Source organism: Botryllus schlosseri, chromosome 12, assembly GCF_051294905.1.
Source record: "Botryllus schlosseri isolate E-star chromosome 12, Bs_hap1, whole genome shotgun sequence".
NCBI classification, from domain to species: domain Eukaryota; kingdom Metazoa; phylum Chordata; class Ascidiacea; order Stolidobranchia; family Styelidae; genus Botryllus; species Botryllus schlosseri.
The window spans coordinates 20,802,951-20,825,091 of record NC_137247.1 but is presented as its reverse complement, the minus strand read 5'-3'; the positions used below and the strand labels follow the sequence as shown (position 1 = coordinate 20,825,091).

General features: G+C 39.9%; 1 protein-coding gene and 1 long non-coding RNA gene across 7 annotated transcripts; both read left to right on the top strand.

Moving 5' to 3' along the window:
* Positions 1-1,208: 1,208 nt before the first annotated feature.
* LOC145451866 (uncharacterized) lies at positions 1,209-14,482 on the top strand. Of its 2 annotated transcripts, XM_080330088.1 has the most exons (16): positions 1,209-1,384; positions 2,047-2,221; positions 4,232-4,383; positions 4,797-4,907; positions 5,299-5,514; positions 6,193-6,316; positions 6,385-6,484; positions 7,913-8,110; positions 8,896-9,024; positions 11,189-11,277; positions 11,689-11,820; positions 11,896-12,006; positions 12,655-12,754; positions 13,448-13,597; positions 13,678-13,917; positions 13,975-14,482. In XM_080330088.1, exons 1-16 carry the CDS (start codon positions 1,239-1,241, stop codon positions 14,217-14,219), a joined length of 2,418 nt encoding a protein of 805 aa, XP_080186214.1. In that variant the 5' UTR covers positions 1,209-1,238; the 3' UTR covers positions 14,220-14,482. The 2 variants fall into 2 exon arrangements, with proteins under 2 accessions (XP_080186214.1, XP_080186213.1); XM_080330087.1 differs by having other exon boundaries at positions 13,678-14,482.
* Positions 14,483-16,471: 1,989 nt separating this feature from the next.
* LOC145452453 (uncharacterized) lies at positions 16,472-18,756 on the top strand. Of its 5 annotated transcripts, XR_013919368.1 has the most exons (6): positions 16,472-17,207; positions 17,548-17,625; positions 17,996-18,082; positions 18,255-18,344; positions 18,426-18,489; positions 18,618-18,756. It is a non-coding gene; the product is annotated as an uncharacterized LOC145452453 (long non-coding RNA). The 5 variants fall into 5 exon arrangements; XR_013919373.1 differs by lacking the exon at positions 18,618-18,756 and having other exon boundaries at positions 18,426-18,461; XR_013919372.1 differs by lacking the exon at positions 16,472-17,207 and having other exon boundaries at positions 17,381-17,625.
* The last annotated feature ends 3,385 nt before the right edge of the window (positions 18,757-22,141 follow it).

Below are 22,141 nucleotides of genomic sequence, written 5' to 3'. Positions count from 1 at the left end.
GTTGAAAACTATAATAATGGTTTTATTCACATTTCCTCTTGGATGATTATCATAAATTTGCCACGAAAGTGAAACGGGTAGTTGATTATACATTTGTAATTTCGTAATGTCGAATGACTTTGGCATGCTTCGTCCAGACTATTATTCAGAACACATTGCATCACATCCGTTAAGGTAAAATCATCACCAACTATGATTTACGGCATATGATGATTTGATATTTGCAATATCCTGAATCCAATGACAACTTACGTAAGGAAATGTCATGTGAATGGTGCGAAAAAACTTAGCTGAGGGGGCCGTCGCTTATCTAATTGTTGTTACCAGTGCAGAAACAGCAAGTATCTCTGAGAGCAGATAATTTTACATAACTTCAGATGGATAGACTCTGGTTTTCAGCATATCGGCTGTACGCTGTGAGTGTGTTCGACAAACATGAGGTAGAGGCCGCACTCATTTCCATCTGTCTGCACTGGAATCGACTTATAATAAAATCCACCGACCGCGCTTGTGTCAGCAGAAGGAATTTTTGATCAATCTAAAAATTGGTTTCTAGCTGCGCTCGCGGTTTGCCTGTATTTCATGTTGTTGTGCTACCAATCGTTATTTCGCTATTATTCACTAAATATTCGAATCTGTTCCCATATCCAACAACTTATACAAGTTATTAGCATGGGTGGTAGTTGGAATGAAAATCGTTGGTGGCGATAAATCATCATCTATAATGACGGAAATGTGTATATTGTTACATAACAAGAAAATGACGTCACATTTAAAAACGAAATTGTTCTCTTATGAGGCCTTTTACTTCGTCACATTGCGTCCAACATAAACATGGCCAAGATATGACCGAAAAAATGAAAAACCTGATTTTCCTAAGATGTTAAAAATGGTCATGAGCTAATCTGATCCATTGTGACGACACTGTCTTCCAGTATGTGTTCACGGTTCCTGTCCTAAGAAGCAAAATAAATGTAATCGGGAAGTAATCGTGATTACTTTACCATGTAATCGTAATCGATATCGAATTCTTGGATATTTTGCTGCGATCGTAATCGCTTGGAGTTTGTCAAATAAACTTTATTTGCGTTCATGCAACTCAGTTGAGGGAAACACATTCTAGCTAGGTTAGTTACAGCTCTAATATATGGACGCGGTCCTTACCCAGGAATCTGCCACTCTATTTTCAACCTTTCATTTTGATATTGTTTATCATTTGAACCCTTTTCAGATCCGTAATGCATTACGAATTCCTTTTGTTAATATGGAGCTACCTTCTGTTTGACAAGGACCTGGCGTTTGCGGAAATATTCGTGAATTACAACGTTCGTTTGAAGACGTGTCCTGAAAAAAACTTATATTCTTGTAGCATCCGGAGAGAACGGTATGAATATATATTTTTTATATTCGTAAAGGTTCATGACGGAAGGTTTCCAAAGATCAATATCCTAATGATTAAGAAATGGCAACCCCTGGCTTAGGCCAAGGTGGGTGTCTGATTTCAAAGACTACTCCAAGTCGTTTCGATACATTCCTACCTTTTCATTATAGCGCAATTATGTAGTGTATTGAACTGATTAACATTTCTAATAAAACCGAGCCGAACGTATAACAATATTTATAAAAATAAGATTCTACCAAACGTTTGTTGAACGTCAAACTGAAAGTACATAGTTACTATTTTACTGGTGTTTTATATAGTCTTATTGTTGGTGTTCATTACATTATGTGACAATGGATGGATGTGCGATACTTATTGCAAATACGCCTATACTGGCAATGAGGCTATGATTAGTACTAGAAAGTGAGGATCTGACATTTTGTTGATCTAGCCAGAAGTAGTATCGAATAGACCTCAACTGCATAACAAACAGCAAAGTCATTAGGGCAGAGTAAAAGATATTACTGTTTTCGCAAGACTACTTCGGTGCATATAAATACTACCCAGAATTTTCGGCTATCCTGATTTTAGTATCCGTCTCGATAACAATCCCGCATAAATTCCGCTAAAAGATTTGAGGCATTTTACCATATATATTAATCCAGAATCTGCAAAGCCGAAAGGGGAACTGCGAAGGTTCTTTGCAGTCGCGGGGTGTTTTACGAAGAATTTAAGGACTGCTCACAGTACGAACTATCAAAAGATTACTGTAGCGGAGGATATGAATTCGAACAAATTCTGCAATCCTGCGAAGGGAAATGTCGCGGCCGCCGCGAAAAGGTAAATCTTATTTGTGCAACATGTAGCCTATACTATAAATATTTCTCTGCCACTTTTTGTCGGACGTGGAATCAGTGGACGGTGCTGCAATAAAATTCGGTAGACAGTAATTCGTTGTTGCTTTAATTTCATTGTGTTCAAAATCGATGGTCGTTTACGGCCCGTCACGGGAATGTTACTAAATCCATTTACCGATTATTATCAAGGTCCACTTCCGCTCCGTAGCATTTGTTCTTTACCTTTTGTCGTCGCGGACCCCATTTGCACCATCACGGACCCCCGTAGACCCCCCCAAGTTTTAGTTCAAATTTAGCTCAATTATCGTGCAACCGCCATCTGTCTTGTGCAAATATTACCTGTAGGCTAGTGATGAACAGCGAAAAAATGACTTGCAAATAACATCTTACTATTTATGGAAAAATTTTATTACAAAACGAATTCTGTAGCTGTATTTTTTTTGAAATACGCAGTCATGTCTTTAAAATCCGCGCTGTCAATTTGATATGAAGGATTGCCGAAAATCCAATCCCACAAAGATAGATGCTGGTGGTGGTGGCGAATGTAATAATAACGCGAAACGCGACCGACGACACCTTTGGGTATGATCGCAACATATATGGACCAAAATTGAGGAACATATTTTAATAAACGTGTAAAGTCGGACCTAGTCGTTTCTATCTAGCAGCTCATCTTGAAGTTACTCTAGAATACCGGTTATGTATTCAACAGGGGAATTAGATTTTTACAAACAAGGTACTTCCGAAACCAGAACAAAAATCTATATACAGCAATATATGTTTGTGGTAGTAGGCCATTGGCGATTTGACAATTAAAATGAGTTCGCACAGTTGAATATTTTATCTCAGACGGCCATTCTGTTTATGTGCGTCCTGAAGTTTTAGCAGTTATGGAGTGAAACTGCCTCGTGATTTCTCTACTTAAAAAAATACAAATTAGGAGGTTTCGCGGTTCCCCTGCAAATGCTTCGCGGACCCCCGGTTGAGAACCCCTGCTCTATAGAGTATTGTATTACATTATATACGCCGGTGGTTCTCACCGCTCGACTCATATTCGGGTTCTCGAATCGCTGTCTCCAATTCTACTCGTGATGCATTTGTACCCATGGGACCATCGGTATCGCTTCTAAAACCTGACAATTGTGAGAATTCTCGGAGAAGTTCAAAATATTTCGTAATCAAATTTAAATCGAGTAATTTTAGGCATATTTCCTAAACCTTTAAGAAATTTCTTCCAAACTCAAATCATATAATGTTCCAGTGCCTCTTTATAGTCAAGACGGAATCCCCGCGAAGCACATATAAACTCATAGAACATGCTCGAACTGTCTGCCCCAGTGTACATTGTAAAGAAAGTGAGCTGTAAGCTAGTCTTCGTGCTGATTGTGGTCTTTGGTATTCTCATGAATATATTATTCTCCTGACAAAATCACGCCGCTATATAGTAAAATTGCAAACAAAGCCTTTAGATCAGTGGTTCCCAACCTTTTTTAGACACGCCCCCTTTATGATAGTGAAAAATTTCGCGACCCCCTTATCGTCATATCACAAAATCCAACCGGCATGCTAGCAACCTCAACCGATTCTTTGATGGCATGGAAGGTCATAACTGTTTAAGAAAGAATTTGGAGGTAAATCGCGCAAAGCGCGAAATTTTTTTCAGTTGACTGCTTCTTCGCGCCATCCTTCCGAGCTTTTACGCCCCCCGGGGGCCCGCCCCCCAGGTTGGGAACAACTGCTTTAGATACTGAGCCAAAATATATAGATTAGAAGTACTTCCTTGCTGACAATCTTTGCTTGTTATGTCTATACGAGTCACGATTAGGTTCTTGCGTAAATCGCGTTATACAGGCTTCATGTCGTTACGGAAAGGATATGTGTATATTATTACACAATCATGCATTTATTTGTTACTCAACTTTATACCGCGCATATGAATCTAAGTAACAGATGCTGAAACTGAATGCGGTTGTTGTGACTTGTGTATATTCAGGTACAATTCAGATGCAAATCAAATCCCTCCTGTTCGAAAGTAGTTCACAGGCACTGCTCATGCAGCGGGACTGTGGGAGCATGGTGTCAATGGAGTTCTTATAGCGAATGCTCAACAACCTGCGAAGGAGGCACAAAGACAAGAGTACGCTAGTAAGTGCATGAGTAGTCCTGCAGAATATAAGTCGCGGAATATCACTGCTGTTACTCATTGATAGGTCTTGAAGATGTGACCTATCTAGTAGGCTATGTGCAACTCACATTGTACAGAGTGCATGCCACTGCCACAAATAGTAATGATTAGTGAATTCAACTTATATTTTGCGTTATTTATTCTACCAGAGATAATTAAATAAGCCATACTAGGGCGCTGAAACACTGCAACTGAATTCACATTGCACACCATCTTTATTGCAAAGCGTTTTTAATGACGGCATGACTTGATGGTTCGAGTTGGTGGCAGGGAAATGCAACTAACGGTTGAACAAGAAAGTTGTTACTTATTCTACCAAGTCACGTAATACGCTGCAAATATTTCATTACAACAATATTTTTAATCCTTCCAGTAAATGTCGCGATCAGTCCGACGGGACCATCAGCAGTGACTGTGGGACGATATCGTGTAATGAAACAGACACAAGTCAATGCAACACGCAGTCATGTAGATGGACTACGCCGTAAGTACACTTACGTCTTTTATATACATTGTGTTTGGTCGGAGACCCACAATCAAATTAGAATTGACGATTTTGCTACTCTTTTCATGTGTTCGATCACGATATTATAAATGGCCGGACGCTCCACCGTTACGCTATCTTGACATAAACTAGAAAGTCGGCATTCGGACACTTGTAATCTATTACAAATATTCAATAATTCTATTCTAGCTGTGGCAGATTATATTTCTCTGTCTCTATACTACCATGTTGTGACGACACGAAACTTGGAGATATGTTGTACCTCTAATGGCCGATACCTATATTTCTTTCAAAGTATATAATATCAACTCGATGTTATCAGCGAACCGATATTGGTCTGGATCTTGCAGTATAATTAGTATCGTTTTAGGCCGTTCGTTTCATCTACAACGCCTACAACAACCACAACAACTACAAGCACAACTACAACGACAAGAGCAACAACAACTACAACAACAACAACAACGGTTCCTAATCCAGTCTCCGAAAAATACATCGTTCCTGTTTGTGAGAGATCATGTGGTGCAACTCTAAACGGCAATCTGGATATTTCAAGAGCTTGCGCTAACTGCTTCATATGTAACAGGTTTGGTTTTACGAGACATTTATAATCAATCGCGGTTGTAGGAACGTTCAAAGCAACATTCCATTTTATTTGACACCTTGACACCGTTTTGTTCAAAATGTACCAGTTCGCGAGGCTGTAGGCTACTGCCACGTTTTGCTATTGATGTGGAAAATATCTATTTATATAATAAGCGGTTCTCAAACTGCATTTGCGTAGTAATTATTGAAGAATGGTAGACGTACCAGAAATAAATGATAAGGCTGGACCCACTAATATATGGATAAGGGTACATTCATCCCCTTCCAAACATCGCATGGAATGCCGGAGTTTTGAAAGGTCACCCAGCATTAACTTGCAGTTAGTGATTCACTGAATATACTGCGATGACCATTCAACCGTTACGCTTGGGTACCTACCTACACCAAAAAGTTAAATCAAATAATTCAAGTGTGCCTGCCACCTGGAAACGCAGGCGATTTGATGGCACTATGACTACGCCTTATAATAAACTTAAATTGAGTTTTTCAAAAGATATTTAACCTTATGTGCGCAGCATTAGTGATGGTTCTATATGTTTTTAAACTTCTGTCGTTCGTCAGATATCTCAGTTAGCAGAATGAGTATTGTTATCCATCTTTACCATAAAGAATTTTACTAAATGATGATATATTTCACTATCGACCATTGTCTTTCAAGCAATAAGAATATCATTTTGTCGTGCGACAAGAATCCAACCTGCAGAAGAGCGATGTCGCCAGCGTGTCCAGTGTATCGAAAATGGTCTGACTGGTCAGAATGGAATGCAACATCACCACCACAGGTGAGCCTGCAGTGAATCAGTTTTATCCAATGGAGAATGCGACTGGATCGTGTGCTGTGCCATTGCAGAGACGGCACCGTTACCAACTGTGTCATCATTCCGCTATTGGATATCAAAACGCATGCCATAGAGAGGCTATTTTACAAACAGAATGCAGGAGTGAGACAGGTATGTATATAATTCGGCCGATGGATTGGTTCACATTTCTAAAGAACCAAACATTATTAAACAGTGGTTTCTACTCTCTGTTAACTGCGGATGGACGTGGAAATAATGCAGTTCCCCAACATATTTCGGTATTTGTAACATCACCGCAAACGAAATTACACAGATAGTTTACAGTCAGGCTTCAATTTCCTAAGAAACCCGGTTGTATGATTAACAGCTAATGTGGTGTGGTGTCATTTTATTTCAAATGATTCATGCTTTACTGGGCATCATTTACTCGTTGTAATTAGAGAGGAATTGTTGCTGGGGTCTGTTACAATCGATGTAAGAGTCCCCGACATAAATCCACTCAAGTTCGATTCTCATTCATTCGCATTCTTTGATTTCCAAGTGGTGGTACTGAGTAAACATCGGTGCACCAGTGCAGTGTTTGGACGACTCGATTAACTTTTTCAGATTACTTGACTTGACCCAAGTCACTTTGCAAAATGACTTGACTTGACTTGATTCGGCGTTTCAAAATGTGGATAGACTCGTGACTCGTATCAAAATGTAAGAGTCAATTTCAAGTCATCCAAGCAATCGGTGTCGATGAAAATCTTGCATATGTTCGTATTGTTCTCGATAACCAATCATTGATTCGTTCAATTATTGTGCGTTTTACTGAGCCTCCATTGTTTTATCACAAACAAATTGACCGCAAATAAGTTATCGGTGCTTTTTATGGACCGCTCATTGTGTTCGATGCTCAGTTGCTCACCTGAACCAATAGCCTATCTCTTGTATGATTTAAATCGAACTCGAATATAGTTTATTAGTTTATATTACTCTCATTAGCGCAGACTTAAATTGTATCTCATGGGTGTTCCGATGGGTATTGTATCATATCAATTCGTCTCAACTGTCTGAGTTTTCGTTTTCGTATAATTTAGCTATACAACGCCTTTTTTCATGTACGTCTATATCCAACTCTATATTCGTTACTCGATTCAAAGTAAATGATGACTCAGTCTGTGTTTCAAACAGTCAATCGTGAAACGTATTCTGAAAAGACAACTTGACTGGAATTGTGACTTAACTCGTGACTGGACTTGACTTCACTCGAGTCACCTCCGAAAATCGAGTGACTTGACTGGGCTTGAATCACTTTCAAAAATCGATGAACATGACTCGAGTCAAAATGCACAATGAGTCGAGGTGACTTGTGACTCGAAGGTGACTTGATCCCAACACTGATGGCTATCATGTCCATTCTGTACACGCAGTTTACCCGTTGTAACACATAATCGTGTAGTTAGTAATTATGCTTCGATCAGTTCCGGCATAAGTGCTTAAATGAGAATTAGCCTTCTCGGGGCCAGTCCGTGAATTATAACAATAGCGATTCCTTCAACTAAACAAGCTAATGAATCGCTCGATATTATTTAGAACCGATTCCTCAGGAGCAGAGATGGATAATCTGGCTTATTATCGGCGTCGCTCTCGTAATTTTGTTTCTATGCTGTTGTGGCGTTACTTGCTATTGTTTCGGAAAGAATCAACGCAGGAACAAAACGATCGCGCCTTCTCACGCTCATGCTGCAACTGGACCAGATGACGTTTTCATTCAAACAGGAGGAGCTAGAGGTATACAGAATTAGAAGTTGAATAGACCTACACTCCAGAATATGGATTTTAAAAGTAACGCTTTTTCTGCACTAATACCCAAAGGTGGTCAAAGTAGTCAGTGTTGGGAACCAAGTAGAAATAAGAGTAACATCGTAATTTCTACTCAACTACAAGTAGAAGTAGCGATTACAAGGACCTTTCAAAACAACTTCTAATAGAAGTTTAAAATGAAATGCCTGGACGTACTCAATTATGTAATTATAAAATATACATTGGCCGAGGCGTCGCATAGCTTTAGCAGTTAATCTGAGATAATTTGATTCGAATCTGCAACATGCATCTTCGTCACTAACCCAAAATGATCATTTGATCAATGACATTACAAATAGTGGCAACTGTCGGATATATATTCAGGCACCATGGCACGGGGCTGTTTCACGCGCGGTTATTAGAATAATTGCACTCATAAAGTGGCACAAATTTATCCCTAGACTACTTCGTAATTTTATAAATCAAAAATGTAAAAATGTAATTCATTCTGCCGCAGTAATTGATAAGTAGCATTGGCCATATAGCCACTCGAGTAAATATTGGCATTATGCAAAACCTAGTTGTGTACTCTGAAAAAGTGGATCGGCCTATACTTCGTTACTGACCTTTCATTCCGTTGCTAAAAACAAGTCTTTGGTATGACCCAGCTACGGTTCGAACCCACGACCGACTGACATGGCGGCGTTCTACCAACACGCTGTGTTGTCTGTCTGTACGTTGCCGCCATTCGAGATTTACATACTCTATTTCAGAGCCAGCTCAATCAAATAAATTGGGTATCATCAATCGACTAGAAAGGATATCAGAACATATGTACGAAGCAATATCTGGCCAGAGCTCGAGATTATTGTCCAGAATATCAACAGCAAGCAGTACCAGAAGTAAGACGATAATGCGTTTTGGAAAGTATCCAACCTTCATAAGCCTTCCGAAAATGTGCTATGGTAGCCGTCAATATATTAGTCATGAATTTTTATTGCGTGCAACCGTGCTGTTTAGGGCATAGGCGTAGGCCTACTGCACAATTCATGATTGATTTTGTAAAAAAGGGTCGACACAGCTCTAGGGTTACCGTAGACAACGTAAGCACCTCCACCTATAGCAGTCAGGAGCCTAGCCAGAATGAGAATTCTGGACGCTAATTTTTATCAATTTTGTGACGTCATATGCTCAATGTGGCGTGCCAAATGGGTCACAACGCCTAGGGCAGGAGAGCCTTTTACACCGCTGAATACGTCGGATAAGAGTAGGATTGTAAGATCGTTCCCACCAACGGTGTAGCCAGGGACGCAAGGGTGCCTTGGTCATCATTAGGTTTTGTATTTTAGACATTGTTTAATCACTAAATCATTAAAGCGATTTTTTCACATGTCAAAATAAGTCAAAATTTTGTCGAAATTTTAGCGTCCGGTCAAAAAATGTTGTCGAAATTTTAGCGTCCGGTCAAAAAATGTAACTTGTAAAAAGTAAAAAAATGCCACTTGCATTTCGTTTGCATGGTAAATATTTGCATTGTCGGTGAACTTATCATTTGGCATTTTACAGCTTTTAGCCTACTTTATAGGCCCACTGTTGTAGAGGGCCATTATCTGCTCATTGTGAATCATAAACGGTCAAATGAAACAAATAGGTTGACATGGTGTTATGCGGAACGTACCGCAATATCCTAACTAAAGCGAGACTGCGTGGGCATTGGTTCTCAAATCAAGAAGCGCATGATGGAAAATTGTGACGTAGACAACATTGTCAGAATGAAGCAACGCGCTGTGTCACCAGCGTTGTACGCACAACTCAGTGTTGGGATGACTCGAGTCATGACTTGACTCGAGTCACTTTGCTAAAATGACTCGACTTGACTTGACTCGGAGTATCAGAAATGTGGATTGACTCGTGACTCGGAGGAAAATTCACGAGTCAATTTCAAGTCATCAAGCAATCGATGTCGATAAAAATCACTGTATCTTGCATATGATAGATAGATAGATAGATCATTTATTAAATTCGTCTCACCAGGAAAATTTGAAACATTCAAATAATCGGTATGGACAGGGAAGGGACGATACGACCGAGAAGTCATCTAGTCAATCCCTTCCCTATAGAGCATCCAAATATAACTCACGAGACAGACGAACACAATGATAAGTTTCGAAAACACAAAAATAAAAGAGATCGGTATAAACGAACAACATACACATAAGAAATATGGTCGAATTGTTCGCGAAACGATGCTGTAACCCGTGAGTGCGATCAATCATTCAATGAGCGTGCGTTTTACTGAGCCTCCATTGTTCTTTCACAAATGAATTGACCGCAAATGAAGTGATCGAAGCTTACAGCTGACGCTGTCGTAAACTAGTAGTAATTTAATAGCAAAATCTTTATTTCTATTCTCTGTTCTTACCTTAACCAAACCTCTTGTTTTATTGAAATTGAATTCGAATATAGTCCTCAACCATTGGCGCAGGCTCGAATTGTATCATATCATTTTGTTAATGGGTAATGTATTGCATCTTATCAATTCGTTTCCCTATTCTCTATTTTGGCTGGTAACTATATAAACAGAGCCTATGCAATTACTTATGTAGTTCAGCATTTCTACGTATATGTAAGCGATAAAGCACTTTCTTGCGTGTATGTTTAACTCTATATTCGTTCATCGGTTCAGAATCAATGACCACTCAATCTGTATTTCAGACAGCTAGCAAAGTGCAATGACGTAAGCATGCCTCATACTTCGAAAAGGCAACTTGACTTGAATTGTGACTTGACTCGTGACTTGACTTGACTTGACTCGAGTCACCTCCAAAAATCGAGTAATTTGTCTTGACTCGAGTCAGCTTCGAAAATCGATTGACTTGACTTGACTCGAGTCAAAATGTGCAATGACTCGAAATGACTCGTGACTCGAAGGTATAGTGACTTGATCCCATGAAATTATTTCACCACCCGCTGACCAAATCCTTCAACTCTTTTTCCACACCGCCTTTATTTCGACGTTTAGAGCATAAAGTAATTTAGAATATAATGTTCATATCAATTTGTTAGGAAGTGCAAATAAAGGTAAAAGGTCAGAAACAGGACAGAGACTAAGGTCAACTGACAAGGTGGAAAACGAATACACTGGTGACGAAGACGTGAGTATTCGAAATTATGAAGAGTTGGTGGCTTTGGTATGGTGCTCTGGTCCTATTTCAACCCAAGCGCTATAGTTACTCACTTCATTAAAATGATGTACAACATATTTGTATTGCAATGTATTGTGGGAGTCGGAAACAAAGCTGGCCCGTGACGAAGTATTTCTGCTTTGTCGAAGTACTTAAGTAGATTTTGCCTCCGTTTAATTGCCAAAAACATGCGAATCCTCGACCTAACCGACTTTTCGAAACTACCTTCTTGCGTACTTTTGAAATCACATTAATAACTTTGACGCGTCTTGAAAATCGCTACTTCTATTTGAAATTGAGTGGAAATTACCGGGCAGCGCCTCAGACTATTTTGGTCACCTCTGATCAGATCTAACTGTTATTGATTTTTGGGATTTACAGGTAAATGGTGATAACGAAGGAATCACGTTCCGTCAACGTGACATCAGTCAACAACAGTCCAGAGTATCTGTGCTTATAACAGATCCAGACGGAATAGAGGTATTCAACGATAGCCACGGGAAGTCAATGAAGGTACAGCAACTGCGACACAGCAGTCCGATCTTTTATGGAGATGTTTCAACGGTTTCTGTCGAAAACCTGTTGCAGAGTACGTCACACACCACATCATCACTGCTTTCTGCTCCTAACACACATCCGATTGATTACGTTGAGATGAAAAAGAGTCCGCAGAAGAACGCATCGCAAGAAAATCTATCAGTAGGAATATAGGCAACGGAAATATCTTAAAGTAGAATAACTCCACACCTAGGCATGTATATGTAGACAAGTGGTTCGTAACCAGTGTTGCAGGGAACACTGGCGTCTCTTTGTGTCAGTCTCAGGGGTTCCCTTCAGGTCAAGACGCTGACTCAACTCATAGGCCTATATATGATTTGTGATAACACCCCTGCCTTAGTTAAATGTGTGTTTTGGTAGATTTCAGTTTCCATGACTCAACGAATGTTTGGAGTTCCGCGAAGGCTTGCAGATTGGTGCACTGTATACCCACCGATATCGAATAATGTAACATAATATATTGTATATTGGAGATGGGCACTATGTAGTTTCACATATCAAACACCCAATGTGTGTCATTCTCGTTTATTTATACAATTTCGTTTAAAACTTTTGGATTTCCAACTAATGATGATATGTCCAATTTACATCGAATAGGCCTACATTCGGATCATCAGTCCTGGGGTTTTATCTGATTTGCAATTATGGTCATCCTTTTCGAATTCATTCGAATTTGCGGTAAATATATATTCCGTTCCCTAAGAGTCATTATTTTCTGCATGCGGTCCGTTAAATGGCAATGCCTGTTATGAGACACCTCGCGCCATTTAGGAACTGACACTGTTTTAGAGCTCACGCGGCCAGAAGACACAGTGGGACCGAATCCCTTCTCCGCCTTCTCGCGAAATTCCCCAGCCCAAGTTCTTTCAGGGATACCACAATGAGAACGGTAACGATAATATACAATGAGTGTGATAGATGTGATCGATAAATGTAGAATATAAGCAGAAAACTGCCTTAACAATCTTGACGTCTTATTTGTATTGCTTATTTAGTGTTACGTTTATCGATGTGCATGTGCAGTGCATGTGCATGTGCATCATAGTTGACACCAGAAACCTCATGAATATCAAGCTCTTGTAGCCTATACATTCTTGTTAAATACATGATCATTGATCACCAGTTAAACACATACGCGCACATTAAAACACGCATTGTTGTGTCATAAAGTGGCCACCGACGCCGGCCATTGATATTACCAGGCGGTGTAGTTCAACTGTACTATCTTTTTACACTTTTTATTAATTGCTGCCAAAACCCTCCCTTTTGCGGTGCTGTTCGTTAATGATGACAGTTTTCCGACGACGCATACCATGAATGCTCAATCCTGAACTGATTAACGATACTATTACTTTACAAAAAGAGAATATGTATGCAAAAATTGTAAATGATTGCCAATTGATTCAAATGCACAGCCACCATCAAAAGCAACAAATTAATTTAATTATCATGACTGGTGGCACCAGGTCAATTGTCACCCATCCCTACGAGTCAAACCATTTTGTTGGTTGGTAAAGAGAGAATAAAGATGGAGTGACATTGATAGTAGAAACGTTAATACAAAATCGACTTTCTTCGACAGATGCTGATCCATTACAATCAGCTCTGGCAGAACTGGAAATGACCGCATCTCAGGCAACATTTTTGACTTCACTTGATGATGGCGATTGGCCAGCCGCTGATAATGTTTCGGTGTGGTCTGACAGCAGTTTCGAAAGTGCAAATTACTCGGGTGAGGAATTACCGAATGCATTCTTTCCGTCGTAACTTATTCAACTCATGCATACACGGAGGTTGAACTTTGTTTTACAGATTCTGACGTGAGTGATCAGTTGACTTCTGATAGGCGATCATGTCAAAGCTCACGAAAAAAATCCAGAACAAACGCTTCTCCACAAAACCTTGATCACATCGCCCCGAAAGCAAACAAGAACGTTGGCTACCTCGCACCAGGCAACGTTCCGGTGGTTCAGTACCTTTCTCCAAGGCCTGCAAATCCAGTACTAAAAAAACTGAAGGCACCGTCCGAAGACGGGAATTGCGAGAAGCCTGGTATTTACTTGAAAATGAACAGTGACCGAGCCACAGTTAAGAGCTGGTTGAATTTAGGAGTCGCCCCTGCTCCTGAAAACAAAACAGATAGCGGGTATTGTGACGCCAATGAATTGAACCAAACACCAAATCGCGACTTGAAAATGAAGAAATTGTCGAGGGAGCAGAGTTTGGATGAAAAATACACATCGGCACCTTATCCAAGGCCCGCGATACAAGATAACTCTCACGCCATACCGCATGATACCGAAGGTTATTTCAACGTCAACTTTCCGGAGCCATCTCCTAGAAGGCAGAAGTAGTGATTTTGATCTACCTCAAGAATGACTCATTCGAACGCCAAGATAAACACAGACTTAACAACGCGACCATCTCACATGAAACGTATTATAGTTTGCGTACGTCTATGATAACGTCAGTACATTTCTGCATATTCAAAGCTGTGAATATAGGCCATGTTTTGTAGTTTTTGAGACGGCTTGTCTGCATGGGATTGGGATTGTCATCATCATTATATTATATATGATATGTAATACATCTTTTTCGATACAGAATACAAATACAAGACTTGTGATACAATGTAGAAATGAGGCATATAGTCGAAACGTTTTATCGTGGTCCTTTGATCAAACTCATGTCTCCGATTAACCGTAGGAGCGGTCCTTCTGTGGCTCTGATCGTTAGATTGCGGCTATTGGCTGCACAAATGCACATGCATTTCCCATATTGGCGGGAACGCAATTATAAAGCAATGCTTATCGTCTCCAGGATTTACGTAAAAATCGGATACTTTACGTGAGTTCACGAGAACATTGTATGTGCAACAATGGTGAATATACGACCAATGTTCCCTCTAAGCTGCGCACGTGCGCAAATGCGCAGTGCTGAAACGGTCTCTGCTCACAGAAAATCTGACTTGCGCACAAAATATCCGAAGTGATGAATTTTTTCTTAGTCGTTGCGCACTGTCCAAGGGACTGAGCAGGCGCGCAGACTCGTGAAAAATTAGAGGGAACATTGTCAGGGGCAAATAGTGATATCGCTGAAGTCTGAAACTGAGGTACAAGTGCGGCCCACAAAGGTACATATTGTGATCCGTGAAGAAATGAGAATTTGTAATCACGTGCGGCTCACGAAATAAATTTTTCTTTTAGTATGGTCTCGTACGCGTGAGCGATACCGATATCATTTCAATAGCGAAATCTTTTCTGGGAATGGCGAAATAACATGGTTTAACAAAGTTGAGTAAGATTTACTGTACAATTGCATGCCGTGAATTTTCGAAGTCATCAATTCCATCGGGCAAATCTGATCAGGTCTGGGGAGATAGGATAATATGCAGAATATGCAAGTACAAGCCCCAATATTGTTGAAAAAATCCATCCCTTTGCAAAAGTTGATCGGGAAATACTGCAACTGTGCACTGTTGGGCGTTGAATTACATCAGCTTCTCAGCAGCACAAATGTTGATTTTATTCGATTCGTTTGAACGGGAATCTTCTGTTGATAAGCTCATACGCTGATATTGTTCTTGCTTGCATCATGTTTAGAGCGCAGTTCCTCTTCTTCACTCATAATGTGATTATCTAGTGCAGTCAGTGGTTCTCAACCTTTTTGTCTTCGCGGACCCATTTTGGACCGTCACGGACCCCCGCGGACCCCCAAAAGTTTCAGTTCAAATTTAGTTCAGTTACGGTGCAGTCGTCATCTGTCTTGTGCAAATGATAACTGTAGGCTAGTGATAAACAGTAACAAAATGACTTTTGTTGAAAAAAAAATCATACTATTTATGTAGGAATTGTGTTGACTTTTAATGTTTCAAAGCGAATTCCACAACTGCCCCGAAGTTTCACTTCAACTTTAGCTCTTTTATCGTGCGACCGTTTTCTGTCTTGTGCAAATAACAGCTGTAGGATAGTAATAAGCGGCAACGAAGTGACCACTTACCATTCTTGAGAATAACATCATAGCCTTTTATTCATGTAGAAATTGGGAAGACTTTTATTAATTCAAAGCGAATTCTGAAGCTGAATGTTTTGGAATACGAGGTCGTGTCTTGAAAATCCGCGCGTTCGATTTGATATAAATGAGTGTTGAAAATCCGTTTTCACAAAGAGGGGCGGGGGCCAATGTAATAATATAGCGCAACGCTTCCAACGACACATTTGGGTATGATCGCAACAATTATTGCGCTAAAATTGCAAAGTAATTTTTTATTAAACATAAAACGTCAAGCCTTGTCATTTTATCTAGCGGATCACATTGAAGTTATTATGAAAAAATGATTATGTACATCACAGAAGAAATGGATTTTTATAAACATTTCGAAGTCACCGTGATTGACTAATCGGACTTTTTATTTTTACACGATCCCCACCAAAACACCTCCATACAGCGAAATATTTGTATCAGTAGATTATTGGCAACAGCAGGACATTTTATCTGAGACGGTCATTCTGTTTATGTTGAGTTCTACTAGTGATGAAGCGAAACTGCCTCGTGATTTTCTCAATTAAAAAAGAAAGGAAAATGAGGTTATCAACTATTATGTAGATTAAGGGCGGATTGCACAGATGTCGATTAAACCCTAATCGCCGATTAAACGTCAGTAATCGGCTGGCTTCCGTGGCACAGATGCCGATTTGCCACTAATCGGTGAATTTTAATCGGCCAAATATTATCCGCCGAGCGAGGTGTCTAGAAAGTTAATCGGCTGTGTGCTTCGCGTTGACTGCGGTCTGGGCTGGCTACAGGTACACTAGTATTTGGTATTGAGATGGTGTTAACTGGATGCTCTGACGTGCAGTTGCGGTATTAGCTGAAAACATTGTACTCAGACACTACTACAACTGTTGGCGCATATTATGGGCGTGGGCCTACCACAGCCGATAGTACCTTATGCTATGATTACCGGTATGACATTTTTTACAGACTGTACTGTACACTGTGCAGAATTCGATAGTATACTTTGGAAATAAAATACGAGGACGGAAAATTGCAACAGACAGGAAAAGTTTAGAATAATTGAATTGATAGAAGAATACATTGAAACCAAAGAAGACAAAAAGACTGACGGCATAACAAAAAGATGCGGCCTGAGATGTAATCAGTAAGAAATATGCAGCTATGAATACTGGTCCTGCGCGTGCAGCCGTACAACTGGCCAACTCCAGAATGTATTGAAAACTTTGAAACATAAAGCAAAAAAGTTATATGCATCACGACGCGTCGAACGGGCCAAAACTGGCCCACCTCCAGTTGACGAACTCCTTGGAAAAGGTTTTTGATAGGTAATTTTACAGACAATTCTTTAAAATTCGCAGTAGGAGATGTATTGTTTCCATCTGTGTTTATCGTGACACTCTGCGTGCTTCATACTCGCGTTTTAACGCTCGTTTTGAACTGAATAGACAAATTGTGATGATCATGAGAAACATGGATTTATTGTCTTATTTATTGTCTTTTTGTAATTGCCAACAAACTAACCATATCCAGAGACTGCTGCACGTCATCAGCTATACGAAAACGACACATGGGGAACACTGCTCAGCAAATTCCTAATCTGAAACGCTCCTTGATCAATCTGCAATTGATTTTTATAGCACTGGTATATTTATTATAACTTTTCAGACCTTATTCCATCTCAAATTGAATGTTTGAAACATCGGTATGACTACGATTGCGTATTCGATAGTCACACGAACAATGGTGAGTGCATTTAGGACATATGTTACAACCAACAACAGAGGAACTTGCATCCAATTTTAACTTGCAACAGTCTGGCTTTGCTACTGTGATGTGCAGGTGCCTGAGCAGTATCGTTGGCCATATTATTGTTAGGCTTGCAACTTGACTTGAAGATTTGACTTCGAGTCAGGATTTCTCATACCGTATGTCATATTGAAGCAGTGACTCGAGTCAAATCCATTCATCCTATTCCAACTCGAGTCAAGTCATGATTTTAGTCATCCATCCTTCCTATGTTTCGCGAGGTTAAGATAAACCGTGAAAAAATAATTTGAAATTAACTTTTCTAATGTATTTCTGACTACAATTTTTAAATAAAATGTTTATTCAGATGCATATTCCGAAGATTCAGTTTGCACCTTCATCATCGACGAGGATGTGAACACAGAGGCTGGTTGTTCATGTCACAACAGCGATGGTAAGTTGAGGTACTAATTTGAAATCCATATGAATCGTGTTGGTACTAACATAGCCACACGAATACTTCAAATAGAACATTGCGGGTTGTTTTGATTGACATTAACATTGCTCTGTTGAATTTGAACTCTATTGAATCAATACAACTGTTGTTAACCATAGTTTTCTTGCAGCAAATGAAATTGCTGCCCTTTTCGTTGTTGATGGCGATGTGACGCTTCCTTCAGTTCCCTCGACAGACTTCAGGATGGAACACCAGACCGGTAAGTGTTAGCACCAGACCGGTAAGTGTTAGCATACAATGATGGTGATGCAACCCACAGTTTATTCATGACTACATTCAGATATGCAAGATGAAACAGAGAACACAAAAAGCTCAACGCCAATTGTCGCGAAAAAGAGAGCCAGGTGTGTTGATGAAAAAAAATCATATTTTACCTATAATGTTGGTGATCAAAATGTGGTGTTCAGAAATGAGCGTCCTGGAAATGGCAAAGGAGCAGCATGATATCAGAATGAAATATTTTGAATTACAGATGCATGTCAAGTACCAGAAACTGGAAATGGAAAAAGAACTGCAAAATTGAGAAAATACAGCAACGAATCGAAATAGCACAAAAACCAGACTTGGACAACTAGTTAATTGGCTGTATAATTAGAATAGTAAGAATTATATTGCTGACATTTTGCACTAACTTAATTTCTGGTTTTGCTGAAAATTCTACAGTAGAACTCTACAATACTAAGCGAGTTGTGCAGATTCAATTTCCAAATTTTCACATATTCAGTAATCCCTATTCTAATTTAATTGAAAAATAACTACTGTGTCTATAATTCTATTCTAATTTGGAAAAATATGCAGCCATAATTATCATTATAGTCTAATTTTGAAAAGCTGATTTTCTAGTTGTTCAATTCTGACTACAGCATAGGCTACTGGATCTCGTAATAAAAATAATTGACGAGGAATTGAATGTGTGGTTATTGGTGTTCAAACACGAGATGAAATACTCAGACATTCCAGAGAAGTGATTTTGAACTATCTGTCTGCGCTGAAGTCGTGCCGTCACGTTATCGGTGTCGCTAACCTCCAGGGTATATTCCAATGGATTTGCTCTGTCTTTGACCAATCTTCTTGGCACTCTCTCTTCTGCTAGGCTCTCTAACATCTGGAGGGTAGCAAGAACATTGAGGTATGGATCCATTGTTATTTTAAGTCGATATTGCACTATATTAATGTAGCTCTCTATAAAACAGGTTGTATTGAATTTTATGGTTGACCAAAATCTTGATAAACTGAAGTGCGGTTTGGCTGTCAACAAACAAGATTACTCAACTGGATACAGCAGATAACTTTGCATTGCAAAATTTTAACATAAATGCATTACTGTTTGTACAGCACTTGAGCACATGAATGCATATGACTTGTGCAATGTGACGATGCACAACGGTTAGATCCTTGCAATGGCTGAAATTTACTTCTACACTCCTGCAGAGCCAAATGTCATTGGTATGGAGTCAAAATCGTATGCAAAAGTGTGTGTATGAACTCAATTTGTATATCTTCACATTGGTGAAGCGACTATCATGACTAATGCACCAATAAACGGAAAATAAAATTCTATCTGAAAAGTATCTACCTAACTAAAGGAAAGGAAAGGACGTAGTTTATCCCTGAGGAATGAGATAAATGTCCTGCAATATACGAAATTTGTAGTAGAGTTTCTGGCATAGCAATACCGGTATAAGACGATGATTTTGGTGTGCTATTCCTACAATACCTCTTTTCATAACCTCAAAACGTTTGTTCTGACGCGTTCTTGCGTTCATAACCTTACACTGTGCAGTAGCAACAGTTTAGTTAGCTGCTATACGCACATGACATCAACTAAACATACATATCTGTGAAGAGCGCATCTCTCCCTTCTGACGACACAGTTAATATCGCCACCGACCGAAAACAGCTGATTGCTAACGTACGTCATTTGCGTCGATTTGCGTCAGTAATCCGCGATAAGATAACTCACAGGCGAATCCGTATCTGTACCACAGAGTCACCAGCTGACCTTGCTCGCTGATTAAATTATCGCCGATTAAGGCAATCGGTGATTACTTTTTAATCGACATCTGTGCAATCCACCCTAAGAGGCTTCGCGTACCCCCTGAAAACGCCTCGCGTACCCCAGGTTGAGAACCGCTGATCTAGTGTCATGCACTAAAACTAAATGTAAATGCTGTAGTTAGATTCTATATCAATAAATCATGCGACTCGAACGGATACACGCGCGTCTGGTGTTACGCACAGTGCCGTAACTGCCGCACCCCAAACCCTCAATTGTGGCGCTCGAGCTCGAAGGGGAAACGCCAAACGCCGTCCTTTTGAAATGACCATTCTGACGCTAATATTTAGTTGCAATTCAACAAGTCGTATCATCAGTGACCGATCCGCGAGATTCGTCTGTGCACGCATATCGCATCGCACAATGCCATGCGACGTTATTGATTATCGCGCGCTCGGCATTCATCGCTAGACTGAGCACTGAGCATGAACACAGCGCGACAATTCTGGAACACGAAAGACAGACAAGAATGATGATTACAAACGTGCGCGGCGAATCAGTATTTATCCCTTACCGTCAACAATGGGTTTTTATTTAGTATTGAGTCGCTCGCATCGCGACAATTATTATTATTATTATATTTAAAAGCAATTTTAGTGACGCATATAACAAATATGGTCTTTTGCGTCACGACATAACGGTTGCTAATCGAATCGATATTGCGATAAGTAAATACAGTCAACTAAACATTTAGTACTGTCTCTTTGTAACAAAGGTAATATATATTCAATAGTTATTATATTTTCCATGGTGAAGGGTACTCTCAGGTCCATTACAGCAGCTCTAAACTGGCATCTTTCGTTGGCGTACTTTGCACACTCGATAATAACGTGCGCTGCAGTTTCTTCAACATGGCATGTGGTACAATCAGGGGTATCGGAGCATCCAATTTTGCTAAGATGGGAGTTGAGACGACAGTGTCCGGTCCGTAATCTGAAAATGGTGGTTTCGGCACGGCGTGGCGTGGTTAAAGTAGGTAGTTTTGTGTATATGTCAGGGCAGAGAACTGTTTGAAATGTGCTCAGAGGCGGTTTCGATGAAACGTTGGTTCCAGTCTTGCCTACAGCGACCTAAAATCAATGAGTTGGCTTCGCTAGAAGTAAGATCTACACTTTGGTCAGCTAAGTCATGGGCCGCAGCCTCTTTCGCAAGTCGGTCAGCGACTTCATTCCCTTCAATACCACAGTGTCCTGGAATCCATACAAAGGAAATATCTCTATGACTTTCATGTAAGAGATGGTGAGTTAGTTCAACTAATATTTGATTGGTAATATAGATATTTTCACCAAGATGGTTTTTCAACGACAGCAATGCACTCAACGAGTCACTCAGAATAGCAACTCGTTCGATGGAATTTTCTGAAATCCATATCAGTGCATCGAATATTGCTTTCAGCTCAATTGAGAAGATTGATAGGAGTTTCGAACATACTTTTGATGTTCTTATATTGCGATCGGGGATGTAGAGGGAGTACCCAGCACCGTTGATGTTTTTAGATCCATCGGTGTAAATTAGCATTCTGTTTGGGTATTGCTCAAAAATATAATCTCTGAATATAGCATCGACAATGTGACGTGGTGGATCGCGTCCGAGGGCTGTTTGCAATGATGTATCAATCATAGCGCATATCAATAACCAAGGGCATATAGTTAGAGGGTGGTTACCTCTGACTTGCAAATCATCCAATATTTGAAGTCGGGATAAGAGATTGAAAGTCACAAATCGGTCTGAGAGTAGATTGTAGATTTCCTCCCATGAACCCTCCAATAAACTACGTGCTGGGTTTGATTGTTGTGTTCTGATCTTGGAACGGTATTTGAGACAAAGATATTGGTGCCTGAGAAAAAGGGGCATGTCGTTACACGAGGCCTCTAATACGCATATAGGGGTGCTGGACATGGCACCGCAAGAAAGTCTCAGAGCTTGATTGCGGATTGCAA